Source organism: Heptranchias perlo, chromosome 1 (genome assembly GCF_035084215.1).
Source record: "Heptranchias perlo isolate sHepPer1 chromosome 1, sHepPer1.hap1, whole genome shotgun sequence".
In the NCBI taxonomy this organism is placed as follows: Eukaryota; Metazoa; Chordata; class Chondrichthyes; order Hexanchiformes; family Hexanchidae; genus Heptranchias; species Heptranchias perlo.
This window is the reverse complement of record NC_090325.1, coordinates 128,389,345-128,412,678: the sequence shown is the minus strand read 5'-3', so window position 1 is coordinate 128,412,678 and position 23,334 is coordinate 128,389,345. Positions and strand designations below refer to the sequence as shown.

The window sequence follows — 23,334 nt, the reverse complement described above, 5'->3', positions numbered from 1 at the left end:
CACGTGTTAGAGGCTCCAAATCACAAGTTATTCCATTGGAAAGAGACTTATACTGGAAAGGAATGGATTGCCACCATCTGTAATGGATGTGTTTAAAGTTAAGAATTGTAGAGCATTTATTTGAAAAAAGGGCTGGAAATTTCTAAGATCAGTTTTATTTGGAAAATAACATGCATAGGAATCAATTTTTAACAATGTTATTGAACCTCCAGAATTGGAACAGTCAAGCAACAGGGTAGAAATTTGATTGAAGTCTTCTGTGTGTTGAGAAATCCCAACATAAAAGCACTTACTTCAGCAACTGACAACAGCAAGTACTTGCATGTTAGGAGTTCTTGCCACATTAGTCCAATATATCCATTCAAGAAAGTCTTGGTCTAAGAACTATTGGGTCAATCTCCACAATCTCACATTTCCACGATAAGAAACTGGAAAAACAAGTCACCAAGATGAGTATCTTCACATTTGTTATGTCATAAAAAGCAATTTGTAAATTAGAAAATTCATAATACAAATATCCACATTTCTACAAAACTAATTTGTGGCTGATGTCTGTTTAGAAATCCCAGAACAAGAGTGCTTGATTTTCTTGTGGAGTTTGTCTGTGCAGTAGAAATCCCAACATGAGAGCACTTACTTGAACTGAGAATGCAAGTACTCGCATGTTAGAGGCTCTAAAACAACAGTTTATAGTTTGTGATTTACAGCTGTTGAAAGTGATTGTTGTTGAAACAACCAGACAATATATTGCTTGAAGGTGATTTCTTACTCCTAGGAATAAAACAGTTGCACTGTGTGTTGAGAAATCCCAACATAAAAGCACTTACTTCAGCAATTGACAGCAGCAAGTACTCGCGTGTTAGGAGCTGTCACCATTAGTCCGATTTTTCATATGCAAGAAAGCCTTGGTTCAAGAGTAGTTGCCCCATAAGCCATGATGGCTGCAATTGTGTTAGCAGAAATCCCAATATGATAAGCACTTATTTATAAAATACATAGCAAGTGCTTGCATATTAGGACCTCTAAGTCACAGTTGATTTTCATATTTAGTGTTCAAAGAAACAAAGCTTGCCCTGGCATGTTGTAGTAAAAATCCCAACATGATAAAGTTTATAAATTAAGAAAGCAAGTACCTATTAGTTCTAAACCGCTGAACTAACAGTCTCATTAAATTGGGTAGCATCCATCTAAACTGGAATAGTGACATAAAGTACTAGTTATATATCTAAAGTAGGAGCAAATCCATTATACATTTAATTTATACAATTTCAGGTTAATCATGTCAATGAAGCACTGGTGCTTAGTAGATAGCTACTTGACTCACTTGTTATCACTTGCTGTATAATTCTATTTATTCCCATGGAAGTGAAATACACATAAGCTTCAGCCTATGACTGTATTTTCAAAATGTGATGCTTGAAAGCTCCTCTTATTTATGAACAGGGCTACTGGTTTATGGTGACCAATTACATGAGATTATTGCAGCTGGTGTTATGGGGGAGGATCACATTCCACTAATCATCTATTTTATTCTGAATAAGGCAGAGGTCTCAGTTATGAAAATATGAATCACAAATTTTATAGTATAATCAAAAATCCCCTCTTTAGCAGTCCACTTAAAACTCAATCATTACAGCAGTCTGAACATAAAACCCCTACCCAAGTTCCAAATTGCATTAGATGGCAAAATAACTTGGCAGTTTCCATGACCAGAACAGACTTTGAACAAAGTTGTAAAAGCTTACAAGATGTGATTTTTTTTATTTTTTGGGGTGACTTGTCCAGATCAAAAGACAAAAGGGCAGTGAATGTTCAAGCACAATCCGAACCAGTGCTGAAATTTGCATTCTACTGTTGCGCAAACCGAAAAGCACTTACTAAATGCTTACAAAAGGAAGCCTTTACTGTTAGGGAGCAGGAGAACACAGTTCATAAATGTTTTTAAATGTGTATACCAAATCTGTAAACTAGAGATTCCAACATGTGAGTACTTACTAATGCAACTTGACAGCAAGCTTCACTTGTTGGAGTCACTAGCAACAGTACTGTATTTGCAAAACTTAAAAACCAGTTAGAAGGCAAACATATGGGCAGAAAACTAAGCAACTAAGGGTACAAACTTTTGCTCCTTATTTTGTCAGGATAGTTTGTGGGCAAGTTATCCAAGTTGGCTTCAGTATGATTGGTTTGATTTGGGGTGGGGAGCAGGGCGAGGTAGAAACATAAGCAGGGTTTCTGCTCCTGATCGCAGCTTATTAGTGGGAAGAGTTAAAAGCTGAGTATATAAATTCAAAATCTTATGGGAAGTCACATTTTGGACCAGAATCCGTTCTGCCCTTGCGCCTTCACTGTCCCAAACTTGCGCCTTCAGTCTCAAACATTTCACCATGTAAAAGTTGATTGAGGGCTACCTTCATGATGGTACTGGACAGTGCATCACCATTGCTGAAGTGCAATACCAGTATAAGAAAACAGCATTGCACGATCGCAGTGGTGGTACACTGTAGCCACTTTTTAATCCCTTTTCAAAAAGTACAAAATGGAACTTAAAAATTGCTTAAAGAATTTGAAAACTAGATTGCTCAAAATTTTACTGCTTTCCCATTCATGATATAAACAGCTTTCTTCTTGCTCTAGTGCCCCTAACACAAAAAAGTACTTCCATGCAGTTACAGAAACAATTTCCATGTTAAAAGCATTAGAGTAGACAATTTTCTCCCCAAACATCTTGAGATGCAGCATATACATTTTAGTCAGTTCTCCTTCCATTTTATATGAACAAATGTTCTGGCATATCAAAAGCAAAGTACTGCAGATGCTGGAAATCTGAAAACAGAAAATGCTGGAAGAGCTCAGCAAGTCAGGCAGCATCTGTGGAAAAAGAAACTGAGTTAACATTTCCAGGTTGAAGACGTTAACTTTTGTTTCTTTCTCCACAGATGCTGCCTAACTTGCTTAGCTCTTCCAGCATTTCTGTTCATTTTGTGTTTAGCATATCCCTGCTTTTAACCTAGCCATTACGAAAGCTCATAGAAACCAGGAAAACTCTGCTGCTTTAATGAAAGCGCTTACTGAAATATAAAAAAACGTTCTTGTACCCCAAGACATTGCTCAACAGTTATCAGTAATACCAGTGTAGCTATTTCTTCCTCAGACAGCAGCTTGAAAGACATTTTTAAAAATTCACTGTGGCTATGAGAAAGGCAGAGAATGAAGTATCCACTACCACTTACTCAACTTTATCACAGAAAGGCTTTTATGTTGACGTAACAGGAGACACATTTTGTCATTTAACAGATATTACTAATGGAAAAAATTCCCACATTGAAAGTAAGAAGCCATCTTATGCTAGTAGAAATTACTTAATTCAAGGATTAGAATTGTTAACTACAGCCCAAAGCTTGTATACTTACACTCAGGTCATCCTTGTTTCTATGCTTCTTTCTTTTCCTCTCCTCTTCCAGAGCTAAATGATTCTTGTAGCTTCTCAATCACTGATATTTATATTTCTTTCAGGTAAAGTGATTTTAATGAGGCACCTTTTCTAAAGGGGCTGGACATTTGAATTTCTATTGTTTAGGTGATGTATCCAAACCTGTTTGCCTCAGTGGGTGGTGCCGGCATGTTAACTAGCTGTAAATGGCTGCATTTGGGGCCATCACCAGAAGGTTGGCTGTTAATACAGTATCTACTTTTGTTTAATAGTATTAAGATAGTCTGCACAATGATGCATCAACACACAACTTTTCTATAGACAATGTGGCTCAGTTGATATTGCTCTGAAAATTTGCAGTTAACTATTAAAAGCAGGAATCTGGTTTGAGTTTGAAGAGTCACTTGTAATCTTTTTAAGTGCAAAGGTTTGAACTAATGTTTGAAAATTTAATTTTGGATGAAACATGTTTTGTGGTACCATGATAGTTTGTGAAATTAAAACTTGGTAAAAATCTATCACCTTATGTAAATTAGAAAATAGATTTGTTAGTTCTGCATTGCAATGTTGTAAGCGTTCAAGTCTGTAGCACTGTACATCTGTTTTACATTCGGTGCTTGTGTAGTTGGATCGTGAGCGAGTGACATTCATGAGCCAGCTCTTTGCATTTATATTGCTTAAAACCATAAACCATGTCGATCTTCGTTCTGCCATCTGTATAGGGGAGCTGGTTTTAGCAGTGTAAATGTGAGTAAACTGGACATCACTATCCTGCAACCCAAGCTACAGAAGCACCAAATGTAAGAGCACTCTTAGATATCAGAAACACCCAGGGATATTATAAACTGGTGGTGACCCAAATTCTTTTTAAAAACATTTTCTTATCAATTTTTTCCCCTTCTCTCTCAAAGGTCTCACAAAGGAATGGGTAGCAGGCATCTTCCAGTAATTCATCAAGTGGCTATTATTTATGACAGCCTTAGTGCTTGCAGTCTATTTGACTGCAGAGGCATCACAGCTGAGCTAAATTCTATTCTCACCTGAAGTCCACATTCACATACTCTCAGAAGGAGTGACTGGATTGGGAGTGGGAGTTCTCCCTATCTAAAAGGCTGTGATGGCCAATTGTAGTGTCTATTCCCCTGGCCCAGCAGAGATCAGTAATCATAACATAGACTATAATTTGAACCTGGGACCTTTCTGTTCTGCATAACTCCTTACTGAATAAACTTGCTAAAGCTTCAGAGAAGCTGACCCAACCATTTATTTTTTTAAAAATTAAATTTTCAGTTTGGTCAAAATGAGTGTTCAGCAGGAGCAGGTAACATACATCTAAAACTTTGAATTCAAGTTGTTGGTTTCCATAAATTTAATTGGAATTAAAAATGTACAGGGTGAATGTGTTGATGATGAATATCAAAAACAAGGACACTCCATGGTACTGATTAAATGAAATGTAATATCCAAACATAGATCCTTTGTTTTTAAAAAATCAATGTGCAGGTGTAGTCTGTTGGGGGCCCATTGGGACACAAGTGTAATGCAGGTTGAAATACATGATCCCTCACATTGTGAGTTGCTGGTCTCAGTCATGGTGCTATAAGGAGACAATAACCAATGATTTTTTTTTAACTGGGAGGAAGGCAGTCTCTGAGAGTCACCCCAGGTCCACCTCTTGCACCTCCAGAAGAGGTAGCAAAATAGTCTGGTGGTGCAAGTTGTGTAATGGTTACTTCCTAAACGGATGTTGGGCATCCCTGGGCCGTCATGTTCAATGTTTTAGAATAATTTTATGTTCCGGTTTAATTATTATGTATATGCAAGTCTCATCAAAACATTGCACTATTTAGCCAGCAAATTTCATGATAATTTCTGATGTTCACCAAATTACAGCACAGAAACAGGCCTTTCGGCCCAGCTGGTCTGTGCCAGTGTTTATGCTCCTCTCAAGCCTCCTCCCATCCTGCTTCATCTCATCCTATCTGCATATCCTTCTATTCCTTTCTCATGGAGCACAGGATTATGGTTAACGAGGCCTGTTAGTGTTATCATTTTTTTTGTACGTGTACATGCTTTAGGACCAAACTTTGGGGTTTTGTTTCCAAATTCATATGGATTAAATTGTCATTTGCTAGTGTGAGCACAATAGCATCATTGTACCAGTATAAATGCCGTGACTACAAGAGTAGGTCAGAGGTTGGGTATTCTGCAGTGAATGGGTCATCTTGTGACTCCCCAAAGCTTCTCCACCACCTACTAGGCACGCCAGGAGTGATGGAATCCTTATTCTTGCATGGATGGGTGCAACTGCAACAACACTCAAGAAGCTTGACACTATCCAAGACACAGCAGTCTGCTGCATTGGCAACCCATCCACCAGCTTAAACATTCACCACCAGAGTACCGTGGCTGAAGTATGTACTATTTACAGGATGCACTGCAGCAAGTTGCCACGGCTGCTAGCAGCCCCTCCCAAATCTGCAACCTCCACCACCTAGAAGGACAAGGGCAGCGGGTGCCATGGGAACACCATCACTTCCAAGTCACATACCATCCCGACTTGGATGTATACCGCTATTCCTTCATGGCTGGGTCAAAATCCTGGAACTCCATACCTAACTGCATTGAGAGTACCTTCACCATACTGACTGCAGTGGTTCGAGAAGGTGGCTCACCACCACCACCTCGAGGGCAACTAGGGATGGGCAGTGAATGATGGCTTTGCCAATGACGCTAATATCCCAAGAATTAATTTAAAAATAAAATGAGGAATAATTTCTTAACTTCAATCAGTTGGTATCACTCTTCCTCTTGGTCAGAAGGTTTTGGATTCAAGCCCCATTCTGGGGTTTGAGCTCATTATCTAGGTTGCATTGTTATATCCTAAATGAATGTCCTGCCTGCCTATTCTGATGCTTCAGGTGGACATTAAAGATCACATTGGACTATTCAAAGAAAGGCAAGGAGTTCTGATGGCCTGTCCAATATTCCTCCCTCAACAAATGCCGCTGAAGATATTTTTAACTCATTAATCTCATTGCTTGTTTGTGGGATGTTTGCAAAATAGCTGCTGTGTTTGCCTACATGATGACAGTTACTTAGAAAGTAACTTATTAATTGAAGTATCTTGAGTCACCTTTGTGATATGGCATATATAAATGCAAGTAGTCTAAGTCTTTATATTCCTTTCTTTTGAAACTATTAATGAAGATTAATGTTTGTCTAGGTATCACACTTTGAAACATTACAACTGCTGTTATTTGTGATATTTTGTTTTCCCTGTTTTGCAAAGCTTTATTTCAAAATGAAATCCCACTGCCAAATGAGTGCAATGGGAAGCTTCCCAATGGCTTAATGGGTAAATGTTCTGTATGGCATGACACAATCCTACACTGGCTCAGTTCAGGCAAGATGACAGTGACTTGCTGCAGTTAGCTTTGTGTCCCTGGGCTATAGCAAAGAAAATTTAGTCATGGATAAGAATTGCGACATATCCAGTTCTAAATGGAACAGTCTGGTTTTTGAACGTGCTGTCCAGAAATTTCTAAAATATTAACCAGTCATCAGGCGTCTGCCTTTTAAAGTGGAAATCAATTTTCCACTTTCTTATGCGTCCTATGATGTAGAGGCATTAGTTACTATGGTTTTCGATGAATTTCCCAAGTAGCAAAGATCAGATCAAAACTTGACTTGTATTGCCATCCCCTACACCACCCCATTCCCTCTGTTTATTTTGAACTTGACAAAAGGTAGCAACTCTACTAGGGTTCTCTGTGCTCATCATTTTTATGTATTCCTCTGCTAGTACTGTGCCTGTCAACAGGACCCAGCTGGGCTCTGTTGCTCACTGACTAGGCTTGTACATAATAAAACAAAATGACCACTTGGGGATGGGGATGAGAAACTGAGACCACTGCTATCCATGCTCACTGTTCACAAGAGAAGGTGTAAGGGGATGTATTTGAAAGCAAAAATAGTGTAACAATTCATCATTAAAACTACAGGTAAAAATATTTTCCTTTGACTATCCATATAATTGTTTTGTCAGGAAAGAGTGGATAGATTTGAAGAAGGAGTACTTAATACTGCAGAAGTCCAGCATGTCCAGCTTGAAGAAAACTATGCTACAAATCAAAGAGCAAAATGACGGCGAGATGATGGAGGTGACTGACAAAAGCAAACAGGAACTTGAAAACAATAAAGGTCAGTTTCTGTGAATATAATGCATGTAACCAAAAATATTTGTGACCTAGAAACAGTTTAATCATATTTTTAAAAATTGCTCTGCTGTGATTTCTTTGTACATTCTTGAATTTTCTTTCATCCTAGAGAAATATGAGGGCCGTGCATAGTTTCATGGTGGCTGTTTATGCTTGTGTTTCCCTATGGTACTGGGTTCCCCTAATCTTCCCATAACACCTGGGGAAAATAATGAGTGGAGGCTAAGTGCTCTGCACATGGAGGTGAAATCAGAGAATGATTAATGCCACAATGTTCTTTTGCAACAGAATCACACTATTCTTGAGCTCAGCAGAGGCTTGGGAGTGGGTCTGTGGTTGCCTTCTTGAACTGAAATGCTGCAGGGCATAGATGGGGAGACCTAACAATGGGACAAGAAGAAAGAAAGTGTATTCAAATGTGATGGCTTCCTCCATAGTTCAACGAGTTTATCCAGTGAGTAGCTGATCCATGTGGTTCAGGAAGATTGCAGATTTGATTCCGAGTCTGTGCAAAGTTAGCTGATCACTGTTAGTCATGATGTGGAGATGCCGGTGATGGACTGGGGTTGACAATTGTAAACAATTTTACAACACCAAGTTATAGTCCAGCAATTTTATTTTAAACATCGTTCACCTGACGAAGGAGGAAGCCTCCGAAAGCTTGTGAATTTAAAATAAAATTGCTGGACTATAACTTGGTGTTGTAAAATTGTTTACAATGATCACTGTTAGGGCATTGTTAGGAACTTTGCAATTTGTCTCAGCCCCTCACTGGGTTAGGGAGATTTAAACCAGCTGCGATTGGTGGGGATGACACATGGTTGAATAGCCTACTGACACAATCAAACCTTGCACAATCTGGGTGAGGAAGCGGAGACCTATTAAGTGTCCATGCCACTGTACCCAAAAATTGAGTCAATTCCTTCAAGAGAGGAGTAAAAATTGGAACATCACTTCTGTGTGTTTAGGATTTAACATTTCAGCAACCTGTAGATGTGATTTTTCACACCTGTTTTGATGTTCCAAGTATCTGTTTCCAAATGCTGTCATGCTAAAGGAGCATTTGTTAGTGTGCAACAGCTTCAAATTCATAAATCAATCCGCAGTGCAAATAATGTTGGATTATTTGCTCTGAATGTAGACCCCACTTCATTAAAACACATTTGTGCTGAGCTGCATATGGTGAAATTAGTCTGTGAGTGATGTAAATGTCTTAATGTGCTGCTTACCAGAAACAAATATTTGTGCCTAACAAAGAGATTAGTAGAGCTGCTGATACAAATGTGTTTTTTTCACAAGTGAAATGTCTGTCATAAAAGCCCAGTGTAATTTTGGTAGCTTGTTTGAGACCTTTACCATTTTTTTTGCTGTGTTTTGAAACTTGGCATCTGCATTCTAAAGTAACTGAGTTTCCTCCTAATTGCTGCCTGTTTGTGCATCACACTGTGAAGCTTCCCACCTATGTGGATTGAAAAACTGTGGAAAATACGACTCTTTTATACCACAGGCCTAGTCTTGGGAGAGCAAGTTAAGAGCACCACTTTCCTGAATTTACACAGCACTCGTTCCACATCGTTCACCTGAGGAAGGAGGTAGCCTCCGAAAGCTTGTGAATTTAAAATAAAATTGCTGGACTATAACTTGGTTTTGTAAAATTGTTTACACTCCTCTGAAGGCAAAGCACTTCTGATGGTAAAGCTAAGTAGCTGCCACTGGTAGCACTTGGGTGGGCTGCTGCTAGACAGACCTCAGCCCACCCGTTTAGGCCATTGACATCATGGGAGGACCGTGGCCAGAAATATAAAGTCACCAACATGTTTCCTGTCACCAAACTCCTGTCCGTGTGAAGTGATTCCAGAGTTGTTCGTAGTGCTCTGCATTCTGCCAAAAGAACATAAGTGTAGTGGAACCAGTTCTACAATATAAATGTGACATCTGATTTTCAAATGAGTGCAGTTTCATAGTATAAATCTGTATTGTAGAAGTAACTTGGCTCGTGTGGAGTATAAACACCGGCAGAGACCAGTTCAGCCGAATGGCCTGTTTCTGTACTGTTAATTCTGTGAAATGCCCTGTTCACATATATCTATGTTCATTTTTATTTTCAGCGAAATAAGTTAGTGATGTACATATGTAATATTTAGGTGTTTAAATTTAACCTGTATGGTCCTGATTTTGGTCTATTCTTTAAAATTCCCATGGGAAATGAACTGGTTGGTTTGTTTCTGAGCAGTGGGTTACGTTAATTAACATGTATTTAAACTGTTTGAAAGTCTTTATCAAATAGCCAACAGATCTGAACAACTTAATTTAAACTGCAACAGTTTAACTTCAGTGAATCATTCCAGGTAATTTAGAAGTGTGAGGAATGTGAAATACGTGCCATTATCTCTCCAGACAGTCTGAGAGGTGTTAACTGGATTGGTGATTGTAATGCAATTTTACAATACTGATGAAAGAACTGAATCTTCAACACATTCTGTAGGGTGCACCCTTAGAACTTCCTTGAAAGTTGCCTCAAGTGCTATAATATTTTGATATAATTTGCAATATTACATTTGTACACTTGCTGGCACCTTAATCTTTGGGGTTCTTTCCCAACGTGGCAAGTGGCAATACTTGCTTTGTGATGCCCATCTGGGTATTCCTTGTTAGAACAGCATGTGATTCAGCAGGAGAGGCTATAGCTGGCTACGAGAGAGGCATACTGGAAGATGGTACAGTAGGCAGGAACTTTCCATAAGCATTTGTTCCAGGTGTGGTTTTTGTGCAATGTTCATCCTGCTGCTAATACACTCCAGCGAGTAAGATCTGTGGTTCTAAAGATGCGTACCTGAAACTTTAAATTGTCTTTTCTTGCCACAGCTGTTGATTGACTGACTGGCTCTGTGTTATCTCTTTTTTTTGTATAAGATCTGCCTTCTGCCCTGGCTCTGTTAAACAGATTGAGAGGGATCTGGCATTGGAATGTTCCCATCCTACTGTCTTTAGCATAATAAAATGTCCCAAGTGAGGCGAAAATATTCAGACACCAGGTAATGGTGGCTGGAGACTCGAGGTGGTGACCAAAAGCATTATCAAGGAGATAGGGTTTGAGGATTTTGAGACTGGAAAGACGTAGAAAGGCAGAAGGGTTAGGGATGGCACACCTGAAGGATCTGCAGCTGAAGATGGAGTGGGAGTACGGGGTGTGGTACAATGGAGGTCAGAAGAGCAGAGCCAGCACACAGGAGCATCGAGACGTGTGGAGATGAAATGCAATTCTACCTCTCCACCCCACTTAAGAGACTTGAGCACATAATTTAGCCTGAAACTTCAATGCAGCACTGACGGAAGTGCTGCATTGTCGGAGTTGCCATGTTTCGGATGAGACATTAAACCGAGGCCCTGTCTGCCCTCTCAGATGGATGTAAAAGATCCCATGGAACTATTTGAAAAAGCTGAGGAGTTCTGGTGTCCTGGCCAACATTTATCTCTCAACCAACATTACTAAAAACCGATTAACTGGTCATTTATTTCATTCCTGTTTGTGGGGCCTTGCTGTGTGTAAATTAGCTGCCTTGTTTTCTAACATTACAGCAGTGATTACATTTCAAAAATATTTCATTGGTTCTGAAATGCTGACGTCATGAAAGGCACTTTATTTAAATGTATGCTCAATCACAAAACGCATTCATATCATAGCTTTGCCACATGGCAGATGATCAGACATGCAGCATATCATTCATCTCACATTTTGATAAGTGTCAGTCTTAAAAAAAAAAGGCATATACATGTTCCACTGTGTTAAATGGCATTTCCCTACATTTGAATGGGTGCAGTTTGTGCCACTTGCTGATTTATAAATGTTACTTGTGTCATTTCTCTGATGATGCCTCTGGATGATTTTTGTTGGATACTTTTTTTTAACCTTAAGTGTGAAATGAGCCCTCCTGGTGACCTAATGGGTAAAAGCACTGCATCATGTACTACTACATCACGCAGCCTAGAATATTTGGACTGTGTTGTGCTAACTGATCTCCACTGGGGCGGGAGTTGGGGTGCTACATTGGCCTCTGTTACCTTGGGTGAGGGAAGGAATAACCCTGCTTTTGATCAGTCTCCATTGAACCCTGTTGGAACCTACTTAGGTTTGGACATCAAACAAGGGTAGGTTCGGGCACAGCTGTGATATCGTCCATGCAAATAGCTTCCTGACACTGCTACACACCCTGAAGTATGGGCACTTGGGCAAAATACTGACAGTGGTCCTGTGCCTTTCAAATAGGACCTCTACAATAATCGTGCCTTCAGGAGAAAAATTGGGAATTTGTTTTATTTTTTTTTAAATCACGTATTGTGTTTGTGTAATCGCGATTATCAACCTGAACTTTTTGATTCTTTTTGAGGAAGTGTTGTGTAAACGGAGTTTGATTAACTGACAACCAGAGAACTAGAGGAAAAAAAGGCTTTCCTTCCTTCCATTCCTGGTTCAAAGGAAAATATCATTGTGTTTCCATTCCCTATTTGATCTTAACTGATGTCATCCAGGCAAATGTCCACAATACTGTGTTTGTATGTGAACTCGCTGAATTTTTGATAGGATTACAACACGAAAATGTTTGTAAAAATTCAGCCGCTTATATATTGTACATCTGTCACTGCCCCATTTTGTACTGTTAACTCTCAGCTGTAGAGCTCAGCAGAAGTGAAGTAAAAATATATAGAACAGTAGCTTTTAGTGCTTAGTTTTAAAAAAAAATTAGTTAAGCTGCAGTGTTTTGTTCATCTTAGTAATCTTGCTGTAAGTCTTGTCTGGAACTTGGCGAATACATTAGAAAGGAATGATAGGAAATCTAAAACCTGCGTAACTAACATAAGTTGGAGAAACTATTCTTTTTATTCCGGGAGATTAAATTAATTCAGGTTAGTTTATCTTTTGAACTCAAAAGAGGTTATCTTGATCTAAGCTAAACATGATCACTGTTTCATTTGCATTCTTTTATCAAATCTTGATGTGTGTCAGACAAAATTGTGTGCACTGTTGTGTTGCACACAATTGGAGGTTATTTGCTTCGGTGCTTATGTTAGCCGGTGCTGGATATTCGAACACACGCTCCCATATTCTGAGCCTGGTATCTACCATGATTGGGTTGCAGAGAGACAAGCACTTTTAAACTGTGGAACCACAGTTTAATAGGGTATGGTGTATGTTCATGTTGTGGTCAGGAGGATGTTGGTAACCAGAAACCCTGCATTTTATGGTGACTACCGTCACTTGTGAAGAGCTCCTAATACCATCCATTCACCTAGCGAGGGCTCAAGCTTGTCAGTTATCCAGCAACCAGCTAGTGATTGATTAGTTATTTCTTTGTGGGGAAAGATGAAAGTTCAGAGCAAAGTCAACTTCCTGTGGCAGATTTACTAACACGATACCTAAACCACCTAGGCCCGTAGTGTTTCAGGGCACTATTGATAGTGGACTAGCCGGCACGACCCAGTAATTGAATTTGGAGAGAAGGACCGGTCACTGAGGATTGGGATTCTTCTGACTCGGCTGCTGGTAGTCCTGCAGGCCAAAGTCCTACTGCATAGGGTGGTCTCAGCTGGACAAGTAACATGCAGCTTTGCACCCTCCTTTGGTAAACTGCCCAATTTTAGCTGATTATACTCCATTAGCACCTCTGTGCACACTTGGGTAAGTGAGATGCCTGTCTGTTAAGGGAAGAGTGTACGTTACATATTCGACAAACCAAAATCCTACAGGTGGGTGTAGATCTTTCAATAGCTTATGTTGAAACCTCTTAAACACGATGATAGATATCAGTTGACCAAAAAAAATGCTTCGAGCCAGTTTGAATCAACATTGGGGCATGATTTTTTTTTAATGAATACAGCTTGGGTTATTAATTATGCAGTTTTGGTAGTGCACTTTAATGCACTTTTGGGACTTATCTATTTCTGTGCTTGGATGGAAGAAATTGGGTGAATATTCTAGCATATTGTTCTCAGTGCTGTAAGTGACCTAATTTCGAGGCATTCATTACCAGAAAGAAGCGGGTTGTCCACGTTATTGCACATGTCCAAAATAAGTGCAAAATCACATCACACAGCACCTCAATTTAAAACTTCAGTGATAAATTTAAGAAATATTGAAAGAATTATTCGAGTGGCCAACAACAGCTCGCATTTATGTAACGTCTTTAATCATAGAATAATCAGAAAAAACTGACACTGAGCCATAGAAGGAGATATTTTTAGGGGTGAGCACAAACTTGGTCAAGGCAGTAGGTTTTAAGGAGGGTATTAAAGGTGGGGAGGCGGTGGACTTAGGGAGGAAATTCTAGGGTGAGAGGCCTAGACGGCTGAAGTCACGGTTATTGATGCCGAAGGGCGAGAGGGAAGCACAAAGACCAGAGTCAGAGGAATATTGAGGTTGGCAGGGAGGGGGGGTTGTAGGGCTGGATGAGTTTAGAGGTAGGTAGGGGAGTAGCCATGAATTAATTTTAAAGGATGAGAATTTTAAATTTGCAGCATTGGGGGACTGGAAGCCAACAACCCATCATGTGTATTTGAGCAAACTGATGGTGAGTGGGTAAAGTTTATTTGAAATCTTACTAATGGTTGAGTGAGTAATTGCAATGATCAATATCGAATTGGGTCAAACAGGCTAAGAAGGTCCCATATTTGATCCCCACCTTTTAGCTATTAACAATGGGTGGGGTTGTAGAGGTGCTGTTGTTCAGGACTCAATGCCCATTGTGCTGAAAAGGAGAAAACAAATCAGAGAGGGTTCCAACTCTTTTCTACTATCTGGTGACCAACTTACCTTTTGTGGGCATCAGATGAAGATATGATTGACTGCGGTCGAGTGGGGAAGGGGGCATGACGGCTGAACCCAAAGAACTAGTCAACCCCCACCGTCTAGGCTCGCATGGTTACTTGGGAGAAGTACCCAAGTGCTACCAGCATCCATGAAACTGCAACATTAAGCTAATTTTCTCTCCTCATAAAGATGTTTTAGTCCTTACAAGGCTTTGGTTATACAAGCGACAGTTGCCTTCTGGTACCTTGTCGCTATTCATGCGTGAGCCTTGATGGTGAATATTTAGAAGACTGTTCAGTTATGCCCTCCGTCTATCTGGCGAGCCTAATCCTGACCTCACCAGATGTGTACGTGCGCACACACACAAACATGCCCATCTAAAGGATTTCTACAGTGGGAGCAGGATCTCTGGCTGTTCTATTCTGTCTCTCTTTACTCCCCACCACCCCAAATTGTAGCACCCATACCATTGCCCACATAAGATCAATTTAACTCTGCCTAGACAGGATCAAACCTGGGAACCCCTGGTCTGTATGCCTCCACTACTCACCGGACAAATTCATTAAGAATCAGGGGAGCATTCAAGGTTAATCTTCAGAGTTTTAGGAATTTACATTCTCTAAGGGGAATCAACTGGAAGATGTAAGTTTAATTAGCATGCAAATAGTTTTGAAAAACAAAAGGCTTTGAAATTGTGCTTGGACTGTTGGGGAGGGGGAGGAATGCTAGATTTCTTTGAATGAATGTGTTAGTGTAAAATATCTTGAATTTCAAAGCTATTGATGCAGACCATATTGTTCTCTTCTTCTAAAGCAAAGGATAACGATGAAGGAACCCAGCCCTCTGTGAAGGTTAACACCCTGGGGCCTCAGTTTGTGAGTGGAGTCATTGTGAAGATCACCAGTACTGAGCCCCTGCTGGGCAGGAAACAGATCAAGGTAAATGTGTGCCCTCGAGCTAGGCTTTTTTTAAAAGAGAAACAGTTCTCTGAGCAGCCTATTGTCCTGTAACATTTTGTATGTGCTGTTTGTGTAGATAGAAGTGGTTTTCTTGGTGTTCTAATCTTTTTCTGCGCTCTTATGACATTTCAAATAGATATTACAAGATTAGGAGTTAGTGTAGATTTCGGAAATATCTTTTATTTCCATTACGGTTAAAGTTTAAAAGAACACACCCGGACTAGTATTCACAAAGTGCCTTCATATTTATATATTTTTTTCCCTCCAAAAGGTCTGAACGAGAACTTGCTGATGGTCAAAAAACAAATTACTGATCATAAAGGTTACGCAGCCCATTTAGCTCAACCTTCTTTAGAAACCTATAGTCTACCCCTCCCTCTCCATCACAGAATAACTCCAAAGTTTTTGTCACAAATCAAACATTGATTTTGAATTGTAGTTTGAATTGAAGTTTTTAAGTTCCATTTCCTTTCTTAACGACTCTGTGGATAAATGCAGTGCCTGGCTTGATATGGAGCCATGTAGACCAGGAAGATTCTAGATTTGATCCCTGCTCTATGCTGAGTTGGTCAATCTTAGCAAGATGTGGAGATGCCGGTGATGGACTGGGGTTGACAATTGTAAACAATTTTACAACACCAAGTTATAGTCCAGCAATTTTATTTTAAATTCACAAGCTTTCGGAGATTTCCTCCTTCCTCAGGCAAACATTTGCCTGAGGAAGGAGGAAATCTCCGAAAGCTTGTGAATTTAAAATAAAATTGCTGGACTATAACTTGGTGTTGTAAAATTGTTTACAAATCTTAGCAAGGGCAACAGTAATGGCTCTACAACAGGCATGGGAAAATCCAATAAAGAGTTCCCATTCCTGATCACTATCCAGTGACTTGTACTGAAAGTTCACATGTCTAAATGTTGGTTGAGGAGAAGATTGGGCTCAGATGTGATGTTTCCCACAGTTGGATAGTCTGCCAGCCCCTGACAAGGTTCAGATGTGAAAAACAACTGCTCGGGTAACAAAAAGAAGAGTTTGCTGCTCTCAGCCAGGCAGTAGTGAGAGTGCTGCAGTTGACCTCGACCGAGAGTTCTTGCTGCTGGTTATCACCCCTCCAAACTTAATGGGAAGTAAATAAATAGACGTCAGGTTAAGGCTCGTCTATGACAGCCCGATGTCTGTTTAGCCCACCAGCACACAAGGAAGGACCACTTGGGTGAGGTACTGGAGAACTACTTCGGCAACTTCTCCAAAGACTTACTGTTAAAGACCTCTATCAGGTCACCCCCTCAACCTTCGAGCATAAGAAACAGGAGCAGGAGTAGGCCACACGGCCCCTCGAGCCTGCTCCGCCATTCAATAAGATCATGGCTGATCTTCCATGTCAGCTCCACTTTCCCACCCTATCCCCATATCCCTTGGTTCCCTTAGTGTCCAAAAATCTATCGACCTCAGTCTTATGCTCAACGACTGAGCGTCCACAGCCCTCTGGGGTAGAGAATTCCAAAGATTCACAATCCTCTGAGTGAAGACATTTTTCCTCAATCTCGGTCCTAAATGGCTGATCCCTTATCTTGAGACCATGACCCCTAGTTCTAGACTCTCTAGTCAGGGGAAACAGCCTCTCAGCTTCTACCCTGTCAAGCCCTCTAAGAATTTTATACGTTTCAATGAGATCACCTCTCATTCTTCTAAACTCCAGAGAGTATATGCCCATTCTACTCAACCTCTCCTCATAGGACAACCCTCTCATCCCAGGAATCAATCTAGTGAACCTTCATTGCACCCCCTCTAAGGCAAGAATATCCTTCCTTAGGTAAGGAGACCAAAATTGTACATAGTACTCCAGGTGAGGTCTCACCAGAGTCCCATATAATTGCAGCAAGACTTCCTTACTCTTATACTCCAACCCCTAAAGAAAGGAGCCCCAGCCTGTTCAGTCTTTCCTGGTAGTTATAACCTTTCAATTCTGTTATTATCCTTATAAATCTTTTTTGCACCTTCTCCAGTGCCTCTACATCTTTTTTGCAATATGGAGGCCAGAATTGTGCATAGAAAGTATGGTCTAACCAAGGTTCTATATCAGTTTAACATAACTTCTCTGCTTTTCAATTCTATTCCTTTAGAAATTATCCCCATTGCTTTGTTTGTTTGCTTTTTTTAATGGACTGTTTAATTTGACTGCTCTCCAATAAACTGTTTACTTTTTGTGTGAAGGATGCTTTGATGGAGACATCTGAGGTTTTGTACGTGGACCTGCTCGAAGGAGATACTGAGGGACATGCTCGGTTTAAAACCCCTGCAGATGCCCAAACTGTGATGAGAGCACAACGAGAGATACAGAGCAAGTACAACTGGAAACTTGAGCTTCTCTCAGGTCAGCTTTAGTAAATTTTCAAAATCTAGGTTCCTGAACAAATATTTAACTCTTGCATGAAAATATCTCAGCCTATTTTATCGTCAAAAGTTGAGTTATTTTCCAAATCACTCTACATTGTATGTCTTTTAAAATGTAATCTAGCCTGTCAGAAGAGGTTCTAAGATTTTAACTGTAGGACATAGTAAATAAAAAAAACATATTAATGAAGCAGTGAATTGCCAAGGGTGGGGGGAGGGGAGGGAAGAGGGGAAAGAAGAATGATTGATTAAAAGGTGGTTCAAACCCCGACAATGCTGAGCTGCTTATCTCCGTTGTCTGCAGTGGGATGGTGCTGAATGGAAGCTATGCATCTATGCAGGAGTGCAAGGGGATATATACTGTTGAGAATTTCCATGTGCCTTTCAGCAGCCGTCTCAAAACACTCAACCTGACCCCGCATGTGCAGTACGGGTAGAAAAGTAGAGGCAATCATACACTTGACAAAAATGACTACCAACACATGCTTTTGAAATTGTCCTTGCTGCGCCTGGACCTATATCCATTTAGCTATAGATAATTCTTTTAATGGGTTACCGCATCAGTGGTTATTTTCTCCCGTTTTTGCACCAGAATCTTAAGCATCAACCCTTGCCTTGATGCAAGAGAGGAGAAAATAATAAGCTTAGTGTTGAACATTCCTTTTAATAATTACTCCCACGTGTACCAGTTTAGGAATAGGATGCATTAAACTTGCATGGACAAAAGAACTCTTTGGGCCTTAAATTACTGGAACCTGCCAGCCTGCTGTGGCCATAACCCGGTCCCAAATCCAGGGTCATTTGCGAGGGGTTTCCAATACTATCTGGGCACCTGCCCCAGCAGGCGTGCCAGGAATTCAGCAACACCTTTCCACTATGGACACACTGGCTACTCCAGCCAAAGAAAGCTTTGAGTAGGAAAAAATCAGAGAAATTCTTAGGTGCTGTTTAGGAAACTATTATTTGCTGAAGTTATGGGCCTCAATTAATCTAGGATCTGGTCCTGGCATGTTAGTGTTGGGGACAAATGCAGCAGAACTGGCAGAATTTCTAACACAATGTCATCCTACCAGTTCCACCTCATTAGGTGACATCTGGAGGGAGGGTGGGTGGGTGCAAGGAGCACCTGCTCCACTTCTGGCAGAAATTTCTCAACATCAGCAAAACAGCACCAAGATCTAGCATAATCAGTCCCGTCCAAATTCCGTCTCCACTTGTCCCATTTGCAGTGCCACAGTAATAACCTCCTTATCTTTCCCCACCCAGTCCCCAGTTAATCGAGTAGTCCAGTTGTGAAGGGTACATACACAAATAAAAACATATTTTCCTGTGCCGAATAATTCTAATTTGAAAGTGAGGTGCCAATGCTGCAGTCATGTGTGCCAGCTTGGCTTATTTGGTAGCATTCTTGCCTCCAATCAGAAGTGGAGATGCCGGTGATGGACTGGGGTTGACAAATGTAAACAATCTTACAACACCAAGTTATAGTCCAACAATTTTATTTTAAATTCACAAGCTTTCGGAGGCTTCAACAACGTTCACCTGAGGAAGGAGGAAGCCTCCGAAAGCTTGTGATTTTCAAATAAAATTGTTGGACTATAACTTGGTGTTGTAAGATTGTTTACATTTATCCAATCAGAAGAGCTGTGCCTACTACTGGGAGTTTGAGTGCATATTCTAGGCAGACATTCCAATGAGATATTGAGGGAGTGGTACATTGCCAGAGATGCTGTCCTTCAGGTGAGGCATTAAACCACGTCCCCATCTGCCTCTTCCTCTTATATTAAAGATCTAGTGCTAATAGAAGCATGAGCAATTCTGCTGGTGAGCATTCCTCACTCAACCAGTACTAGCTAAAATAAAGAGATTCACTGGTTGATTCATTTCACTTACACTTGCACTTACATTGCGCATTCAACATTGCAGAACTTCATAAGCACCAGACTTGAATGGGAACTAGGGGGAAGGGGAGGTAACCAAAAGCATAGTTGGAAGAGATAGATTTTAAGGAGGTTTTTGAAGGTGGGGAGAGATATACGATGATGTGTGGGGACAAGGTGGCTTTAGGCTTTCTCGCTAATGATAGGGTGGAGGAAGTCGTAACACTCAGTTGAATGTGCTGTGGACCAGAATTCATAGAGCAAGCAGGGGCAAGGTCTTTGATTGATATGAAGGCAAGGTCAAGAATTTTGAAATCTGTGCCTGAAGGACATGGCCAAAGATCTGGTTGGTAGATGAGTGGGATATTGTGCAGGATAGTGGAGTTCTGGATGAGGTGGAGTTCGAGAGGCCAGAGAGGATGGAATTGTAAAGTCAAGTCAAAGAAGTGGGTTGATATTTGAGTGGAACTATGCAATTTTGGTTGAGATTGAGGGGGCATCCAGAAAGAGAAGTGGAATTAGGAGCTAAGATACAATGATATTGGAGGAGGGCAAAAAGGATTGCTCTGGTCTTGCACATTTTGAGCTACAAGAAATTCTAGCTTATCCATCACTTGATGTCAGACAGCCACGGTGATAGATACGGATTCATGGGTGGCAGTGAAGAGGTAGAGCTAGGTATCATCTGCATATATATGAAGGTTGGCCCCATGCTTGTGGATAATGTCGCTGTGGGGCAGTGTATAGTTAAGGAATAGGAGGCTAAGGATGGAACCTTGGAGCACATTTTGTGGCTGGCTGTGGGATATTGCTGGTGCAAAAAACTGCTACTCTTACTGCCAATGATTATTATGCACTGAGGATGAGAAAAAGTCAGCAGACCCATATATGCTCACCCCATTTCTTGCTGGACTAAACCTTATGTACCTACCCACCCTCCTTTCCTTCCCCATCCCCTCAATCCCTGGGAGAGACAAAAAAAAATCGTAGCCAATTCAGGAAATCCCTTTCAAAAATTCCTCTCTGACCCCTCACAGGCAATCAGACAAACTCCAGCAATCCCCAAACACATTGGCTATTAACATGGAAACTTTTCTTCTTTCTGCCATCATGTGATTTTTTTTCAGAAATGTATCTTAACACATTCTTGAAGGACTACAAGGAAACAGTCTTCACTACCACCTCCACAATGCTGTTCCTTAGGTCAATCGCCCGCATGAGGAAAATAAAACTTCCACGCATCTAACCTGACTTCCTGCTTTTTCAATTTAAATAGGTGGCCCGTAATTCTTCCCAGCCTAATCACCTCAAACAATCTATCTACTTGAAGGTTATTGATGCCCTTAATAATTTTAAATATTTGAATCAGATCCTAAGTCTACATTTCTCCAGCGAATCCAAACCTGAGGAATCAAATCTATCTCTAGAGCTCAATGCACTCAGGCCAGGAATCATCCTCGTTGCTCCTTTTCTGTACCTCCTCTAGAGGCAAAATCTCCTTTTTAAGGTGGAAGGATCAAAATGGTGCACAATAGTTGCACTAAACATAAAAATCAATATTTTGCCACGTTGCTGAGATGTGTTAACACATGGCCATGTTGTAAAACACCACAAATAAAACTTAAAATGTTGCGTGCAGTGGTGCAGCTGCTGAAGGCAGTGAGTATCTGAGTCATCCCTAGGTCTATGCAGAGTTAGCTGATCTCAGGCAAGGCACTGCAAATAGGCAAAGGCAACAAATAGCCCGAGGACCTATGGGCTTTTTGAGCGAGGGTTCTCTCACCTGGTTACAGTGGCCCCTGATGGAATGTGTATGACTATGTGGATAGGTCAATGACCATTCGGTGAGGACAGGTTCAGGAGAGGCTGTATTTTTCTTCCTCTCCCCTGCTGGCATTCACTATCGAAGTTCACACACAGAAAAATGGCTATTTGGGTGGGGTATGGGAGGCCTCCCAGTAAAGACTATAACTTGGTGTTGTAAAATTGTTTACAATTGTCAACCCCAGTCCATCACCGGCATCTCCACATCATAATATCCTTGGGGCAGAAGAATGGTAGAAGATACAACTGTGTGGGATCTTGCTGTGTTCAAATTGGCTGCTGCGTTTCCTACATTACAACGGTAACTATAATCCAAAAGTACTTCATTGGATGTGAAGTGCTTTGGGACGCCATGAGGTCGTGAAAGGCGCTATATAAATGCAAGTCTTTCATTTTAAAATGGTTTCTTGTATTTTTTTAAATTCTGTTTTCATTCTGTCTAAAGGTGACGGTGAACAACGTTATTGGCAGAAGATTTTAGTAGATAGACAAGCAAAATTAAACCGTCCACGGGACAAAAAGCGGGGCATGGAGAAGGTAGTTTACACTGTGCATACAAAAGAAAAGTGCTCAATCCAATCAGAGATTTTTGTTTTAAATCAGATTTTTATTTCCACTAATATTATTATGGACTGAGGAAAATAAATAAGCTCTTCAAACTTCTTTATGTTGCAGTTGATTGTCAAGGCTGAAAAAATAACCGTGGCCAAGACACACAAAGCTGGCAAGCACATACATTTCTCTGACGAAGATTGAAGACGGTCATACATTGAAGTATCTTCTTTCTGTTGAAAGGGTTTTTTTTATACTTTGAAGAATTTTAACATTTTTATATTGAATATGTATACTGTTTGCAGTAGCCAGAAAGATGTTCACAGTCACACTTTAAGAAATACAGTAATATGTTTGACTTTCTGTGCTTTCTATGGATTGTGTAAATTTGGATCTGCTACATTCTCATTGGCTTGGATATAAATGATTTAAAGCCACAAATCAACTTCTGTGATTCTCTTCTGGTATTAAAGCTGCTTAGATGCATTAAAATAGCAGGTGAGGTTGGATAATCATTTTAAGTGTATGATTTTAAGCATAGTCCCAGAATTTTGCTTTATGAAACTGTTTAAAATAGTCACTTTGCAAACATTTGTTTGTATACATAAACAATTTTTCAAAAATACCTTTGTGTTGTCGGGCAGATCTACACAAATACTTGTACGTGGTTTGTGTATGGACAATTGAGTCTGTCCTTGTTAGATATGAAGCCCAAGTAATAAAAATTCTTACAAAATAGAAGACAGAAATGTGATATGTTTCCATTTTTATTAATGGGCAGGTTCTATAAGGTAACAATTAGATGCTAGGTTTGATTTCCCAGTCTGTGCTGAGTTACATGATCTCAGTTGGGGCAACAGAGTTGGCCTCTGTAGTTCTGAATTGGGGAAGAGAAAAATCAGCCAGAGTTCCTGCTCCTGATCGCAGTGTTGTAGCTCCTGCTGGAAAGTGTACATACGCAGTCATGAGGTGAGAACAGTAGCGGACTCCACTGTGATCTGCTTCATGGTCAGTAGTCTGCTGGCACTTGCTCTCGAGGCTCACACATGGAGAATGGCCACATAATCGAGATACTGGAGGCCTATGGACCTACAAGAATCAGCATCTGTAAGAGGGGAGAGCAATTGGAATTGGGGAAGTGATGGGTGGGGGGAGGGGAGAGCTATTGGAATTGGGGAAGTGAAGGTGGGGGGGAGAGGGGAGAGCTATTGGAATTGGGGAAGTGAAGGGGGGAGGGGATAGCTATTGGAATTGGGGAAGTGAAGGGGG

General features: G+C 40.5%; 1 protein-coding gene across 3 annotated transcripts in view; it reads left to right on the top strand.

Annotated features, from left to right (window-relative positions):
- Window positions 1–22,814, top strand: part of larp7 (La ribonucleoprotein 7, transcriptional regulator) — a 40,992-nt gene extending 18,178 nt beyond the window's left edge. For all 3 annotated transcript variants that reach the window (XM_067990954.1, XM_067990955.1, XM_067990956.1), the window contains 5 exons: window positions 7,482–7,636; window positions 15,272–15,396; window positions 17,630–17,789; window positions 21,959–22,050; window positions 22,189–22,814. In XM_067990954.1, the coding sequence (XP_067847055.1) occupies window positions 7,482–7,636; window positions 15,272–15,396; window positions 17,630–17,789; window positions 21,959–22,050; window positions 22,189–22,269 (613 nt within the window). In that variant the 3' untranslated portion in view covers window positions 22,270–22,814. The remainder of the gene's footprint in view (window positions 1–7,481; window positions 7,637–15,271; window positions 15,397–17,629; window positions 17,790–21,958; window positions 22,051–22,188) is intronic.
- The last annotated feature ends 520 nt before the right edge of the window (window positions 22,815–23,334 follow it).